The sequence below is a fragment of the Pteropus alecto genome, unplaced genomic scaffold (genome assembly GCF_000325575.1).
Source record: "Pteropus alecto unplaced genomic scaffold, ASM32557v1 scaffold72, whole genome shotgun sequence".
Taxonomy (NCBI): domain Eukaryota; kingdom Metazoa; phylum Chordata; class Mammalia; order Chiroptera; family Pteropodidae; genus Pteropus; species Pteropus alecto.
The window spans coordinates 10,147,150-10,154,031 of NW_006436811.1; the positions used below are offsets into that span (position 1 = coordinate 10,147,150).

The 6,882-nt window shown below is 31.9% G+C and overlaps 1 protein-coding gene across 1 annotated transcript in view; it reads right to left on the reverse strand.

Moving 5' to 3' along the window:
• The window catches only part of MYCBP2 (MYC binding protein 2, E3 ubiquitin protein ligase), a 236,802-nt gene that overhangs the window by 171,721 nt on the left and 58,199 nt on the right, over positions 1 to 6,882 (reverse strand). The window contains 3 exon segments of the mRNA XM_015590881.2: positions 3,363 to 3,521; positions 4,994 to 5,158; positions 6,731 to 6,880. Of these exon segments, the coding sequence (XP_015446367.1) occupies positions 3,363 to 3,521; positions 4,994 to 5,158; positions 6,731 to 6,880 (474 nt within the window).

Genomic DNA, 6,882 nt, shown 5'->3' on the forward strand with positions numbered 1-6,882 from the left:
CTATAAAGCTTATAACTTAGTGAGAAAGATCCATGATAATCAAATAGCCATATAGAAGAGTATAAATATACAACTATAACAGGATTATGAAGAAACATACAGTGCTACGAGAGCATATAATAAAAGAGAAAATCTGTGGGAATCAAGAAATTATTTTTTATGTTTGTCTTTCCTACTAGACTTAGATCCTCAAAGCCAAGGTTATACCTCGCTCACTTTATCCCTTATTTTAGACAACCTATTACCACTTAAACTTAGACTCAGTATAGGTTTTTCTATTCAAGGAATGAACTCATAGAATATACAGCCTTTTTATTTTATTTTCATCCCTTCTAATCTATGGACAGGCTGGAAAATTAGATAACCAAGTACTAGATAACTACATATGCCTGGAATTAGAATAAAGCAATAACGAAGAAGGCCTAAATGGCTGTATGTTAAATAACAATAGTTAAAATACATTGAATACTTATTTGTACCTAGGTCTATATGTATTACCCATTTAACTATCCCAACAGTACTATTACTATTATCCTCAAATTAATCTCTAAATTCAAAGCAATCCCAATCACAAATGCCAAGAAAAACTGACTCTAATTCTTATGGGAAAAAAGGCCCCAACTTGACTAGATAAAGTAAAAATTTATTTAAAAAAAAAAAAGGAAAATTTGCCATCAAAATTTAAAAATTATATGCAACAAATGAAACATAAATATAAAAAATATGCACGAGTTAGTCAAAGATATTTGCAACACATACAACATAAAAAAACTCCTACAAGTCAATGAGAAAAAGGCAAGCAAAATAAGAAAAGTTTGAAAATACAGTCTAAATCACTACTTATAACCAAGGAAATGCAAATTAAAATAAATATGAGATACCTAGCAATTCTACTCCTAGTTATATACCCCAAAGAAATGTACATTTTCACTGACATTTACTAGAAATGTTCATAACATTATTCATAATAAACAAAACTAGAAACTATTCAAATGTTCACAATCCCAGAAAAGATTTTAAAACTGTTGTATATTCACGATTTAATACTATAATTACACAAAAATGAGAATGAACAACAACATGGTTGAATCTCATAGATATAAAGCTGAATGAAAAGAAACCAGACATTAAAGTGTTCAAACTACATTATTACATTTATAAAGTACAAAAGTATGCAAAAGTAACATATGGTATCAACTGGAAAGGAGAGTAACTGGAGAGGAAAATAAAAGGGGGTTTCCTGGGGTGCTGATTACATAAATGTGTTCAGTTTGTGAAAATTCATGGAGATGTACACTTATGATATGTATATCTTTCTGCATACATGTTATACTTCAATATAAAAAAACTGCAATGAAATACAAAGTCATAGCCCTTACATTGACAAAATCAGAGTCTTTTCATTCCAACTACTTGAGTGATGTGGAAAATCAAACTCTACTGGTAAGAGTATAAATTGGTACAACCTCTTCCAAGAAAAATCTAGCAAAGCTGAAATCTACAACACAGCAATTTCACGAGAGGGTGTCTCACACATGTTTGCCAGAAAACGTGTATAAAGATTTTAAAATTATAATAGTGAAATATTAGAAATAAACTCTTCTCTTAGCAGGAGAATGGATCAACTGTGGTATGCTAGTGGTATGGTGTTTTTACATAGCAGGTAACTTGAATCATCTAGATTTATATGTACCAACATGGACATACTTCAAGCACAACGGTGAGACATATTTTTTTGCAGAAAAATATGAGTAACAGATTAGCACTTATGTTTTACTTTTATGCTTAAAATATATGTGTGATATATTTTACATATAAAATATATAAGAACAAGTAAAAATATAGGAACATGACTGAAATCAATTAAAGTCATGATTGTGGTTAGTTCTGGAGAGAGATGGAGTATAATAATAGGCCTTGGTAGGGGACACAGGACACTAGAATCTTATCAATAATTTTTTTTCACTGAAAAATAATAAGATATGGTGGTAGATACACTTTAAAAAAAATATTTTAATATCGGTACTTTTCCTGTTTTCTAAAAGAAACTTTAAAAAATGCCTTTATGTTCTTTATGACTCTGCAATCTGTATTCATTGTCTTACACTTTTTGCTTGCTTTCTAATTTAATACTTAATAACAGTGGGTATGACTTCTATTAAGTAAAAAATCTTTTTAACAATTTTATTTTGATTATTACAAAATTTGCACTGAGTCCATGACATAGGTGTAAATGTATGCCAAATTTTCACCAAAGTTTCAAAATAATAACTTTATTCACTTCAGAACTCTTATAAAACATAAGCTGAATATGTAAGTAGAAAACTAAACCAGTTCTCTCTTCTTTGCCAAGTAGGTATTATCCAAAACTATAGTTCACTAGTTTAGCAAGAAGAAAAAAGGTTTCCATTTTAAAATAATTTACTTCTTGTCTTCTTCTGTTCTTCCTTTAAAAAAAAAAATCAGTACTGCTGTAACAGACTTGCTCTTTTAAAAACTAAAGTATTTTAAATACACAATTATATAAATAAAGAAAAAAATAGTGGGCTCTTGATGTCCTGATGAACTTGTTTTTGTTAATTTATACAAATATTAATCCTGAAACTCATTTGTAACTAAATGCAGTTCAATGCTTAGTTCTAATAAGAATAGTTCCTATTCTCAAACCCACACAAAATTAAAAACAGAAAACCAGAAACTGGAATGAAAGGTTTAGGATAACATTGATAGCAACTGAAATAAAAATTGAGAGCAAGAATGAAGCAGACACAACTATTCAAAAATAATACCACAACAAGCCTGGATAAATCTCTCACTTCCTTTCAGTAGCCTGAATAGGCACAGAATACAGTGAATAAGGGGCACCTACAATTTAGATCTTGATAAAGGGTCAAGTATTCTTAAGGATCATTCTTAGTTGTCATGAACTGATTATATTAGAGGTAAGCAAATGCTGTTAAATAGGAAGATAATAATTTGCCACACAGACTGCTGCCAACAATGTTTAAAACTGAAAATACGGTATGAAAAGCTAATAACAAAGAGTCTGAAAAGTACACTTTTCTAGAATAATTTAGTCACTAAAAATACTAAAGCAAAAAGGTTCTATAATATTTTATATAAAGTTAAGGAGAACATACAAGTAAACAAGCTCATCTGCTCAGAAATTATAAGTCTAGGTTATATTTGATTATTCCAGTGATATACTGTCAAATAAATAAAAAATTCAGTGGTTTTCCTAATTTGTAAGTATGAAATCAAAGATCCACTTGTTTTGAAAAGAGTAAGATTCTTCGCCATGTGGTTCTGAAAAACTAATGAAAAAACAACACACAGTTGAATGACCACACATCGATACCTACCTTTCCCGCCCTGGTTCATGGCACCCGTGTCTCGCCCACACTGTCCTTTATTATTGACACCAAATGTCCAAACTTCTCCATTCTTCATTAAAACACAAGTGTGAGCTTTGCCCATAGCCACCTGAGTTACAAAATGGCCCTTCAAGTCTGTTACCAAGCCTATGGGAAAGATATGACTTTGGTAAGAAACAACAAAAAAGCCTTTCTGAGCCTAATAAATCACCAATAATGTAAAAGGACCACCTCAATACAGAACTTTTTATTCCTAGGATAAAATAATCCACCCAAATGGGAAATAAGTGGTCAAAAGACTGGCAGAGTATCAGTAAAATAATTTTGTAATGAAGCTCCAAAATCTTAAAATGTTAGCATCCAATTTGGAACAAATCTTTAATGTGGCATTAGCTCAAGCTAGCTTCTTCTGAATACCTGCTCTGAATGGCAATACCTCTCAGCATTTCTCAGAAGGGTGACTAGTTCTCAAACTTTCCTGGTCCAAGAACAAAGGAGCCTAAAAATCACGTGCTTTACCTGCTTTGACCTGCCTCAGCAAAACAAAGTAAAACATTTGCCAGAGTATACAGACATAATATTTTTGTAGAAACCTGTGAGATTTTCCAAAGTAGTATTTTTCAATCCTTTTTAACCTACAATGCTTTCTTCCACAATCCAATGCATAGCTAGTTCCTAAACTTGACTAACTGAACAAGTTTCAATCAGCCCTAGCCAAGAGTATTTTAGCAAGCAATAATTATACTGAATATTATTTTTAAACTCTACATTAGCCCTCCCCAAAATTTTGATTCACTCTGATACCAACATAGGCCAACTGAGCATCGAAATATTACCACATTAAGCCGACTCACATAGTGAGTACAGTTCAATATATAATTGCTATAAATGTACAATATACGTCATTTCCTCAGCATGAAACAATCATTTAAACTTCCAATCAGAAACGTCATTAATTCTAGTTTCATTTTTACAAGAAAATTCATAGGCTTTACGTATTTACTTCATATAAAAATCTTCCGAATGGGCTGCTGCAATCATTATACTCATTTCTAAGTGCCAGAAAGAAAACCTAGCAACCAAATATGATGAGTTTTTGAGATCAGAGTTTATAAATATAAAACTCTTTCTCTGGCTAGCTCTATGCTTCATAACCACTATTTAAACTTTTGGTTTCTGTGTCACTCAGTCACTTAAGTAGTTCTGGCAACCCTACCAAGTGCGAGACACTGTGCTGGGCACTGAGGATATAGTAAACATGAGATTCCCTTTCTAACTTCCTAACAGAGGAAGGAAATAAATAATTCATCGAGTATAAATCACTACTTTATGAAAATCATTTCCCTAGGGAACTACCAGGAAGCTGTCACATGAGCATCTAACCGGGTCTAGGGAAAGCTTTCCAGAGAAAGTATAGCTAAAGAGCTGCACTAGCCAAGTAAACCCCATAATTAGCTCTGCATGAAACTAGTGACAGCAGTCTCCACAATAAGACAGGAAAGAAATGTCAAAAATGTAGAGAAGGCATGCTACAAATGTTAATTTTCTAGACATATCTTTGCAACACATAATGTCTAGTACTGGACTTTCTTTACATAACAGTGAAATGTTTAACTTACTTGAGCTATCAGAGTAAATGGCATCTTTTCCAAACATGTATAGCTCTCCATCTTTAGAAATAACAGAACTACTTCCATTATTGCAGGCTGTATACACGACGATCTTTCCTTCCATCTTAATTATCTTTTTAGGTTTATAGGGCTTTGACTGTCGTCTGCTCTTAGCTTAAACAAAATTAAATTAAATTAAATTAAATTAAGGCATCTATGCACCAATAAAAACAATGGTTTGTATATAAAGCCCAAGAAAAAAACATATTATTTGCATTTATGATTCATTCATTCATTCATTCATTCATTCATTCTCACAAAGACCTGGGCTTCCCAACATGTCAATTAAAATGAGTAAATATGAAAGCTTCATCTGGTTAATTAATATTCAGGCTATCACTGTCAGATCCACTTCTTGGTAGCATATTAAAATTCACAATGGAAAACACCAATTTTCTAACAAATTTCCGGGAGCCCAATCTCTAGATTAGCTATTTACATTATCAACACTATTCCATATTCATATATATACATATACACACATATACACATATATGTGTGTGTGTGTATATGTATATATGTATATGTGTGTGTATGTGTGTGTGTGGTTACACTGTCAGTTGAAATGACACAGCTCTTATTTAATGTATTCTTATGCTAGAACGTGAAAAGTAAAATCCATTCTTCATTCATTCAACACATATGTATTAAGTAGATACAGCTAGTCGATGAGAAATTGTAATGAAGGAAAATATACTCATGAAGGGAGAGTGAATAAATTTAAATGTGGATGATTCAAGCAGCCCCTACTCTCAAAAGCTAAATCTCTGGCATGGCAAAAGATAGGAAATATCGACCTTCTGTTCCTTTAGTTCATCCCAGTTCTTGCATACTTTTCAGAATAAAAACATACTGCTGTGCTGGGTATAACTCTGGAACTTAAAATACCATTATAATTTTTCATGTAACATGATTTATAGATATATTCTTTACATATATATAGTAACTATGTTATCTGGTAATCAAGCAAAGAAAGAACAATGTTCTTGAATACTAGAAGGAAAAACTGGCTGTGCTGAAGTTTCTGAAATGTGCTAAAACACTTCATGGTTATTTTATGGGATTTCTTTCAGGTAACTTTTATTTATACATGATTTTTACATTAGATGTTGACTTCAAACCTAATCGCATAAGATGCTACCCCACTGTGCTCCGATGTATAAAGTATATGAGAAGTTACAAAAAGAAAAAACACAATATTTTGAGGAAGACTTAACAGAAGTATAGGAAAGATGAGAGATAAACAAATGTTTTATTTTTCATTGCTAAGGAATGTTTGCTTTCATCATAGAGAAATAACACCAAGAACAGTGATCCATAACTGGCATCATTACATAAGGTTCCATAAGGTTTACTTCATTCTGAAAAATATATTCCTTCCAAAATTTTGAGTAACCTAAAATAACATATTGGAATAAATAAGTTTTTAAAAATAACACCAACTGATAAAACAGATGACTAGCCACTTATCCATAAAGCATATAAAAATTCATGAATATGAACTCTAGAATCAAATCAGCAATCACAGTTCTTTAAGGAACAGTACACCACCACCATTAACTGAATATGTCCCAATGTAAAATCCTCTATTAACTTGGTGAGGTTAGTGCTGTTGAAACTGATATACCTTACGTTAATAAGTTCCACCCTATTTTTACTGAATGTCCAGTTGGTCAGTCAACTTACTTGACTCTCCATCTTCTCCTTTACTTGCAGATCCAGTAAAGAATATACTTCCATCTTCTGCAACTAAAAGGGCATGAGAGCCATCGTGTCCAACTGAGAAATGTATGATCTTTGGAGATTTTGTAATTGGTAGCTCAACCCATTTTCCTGCT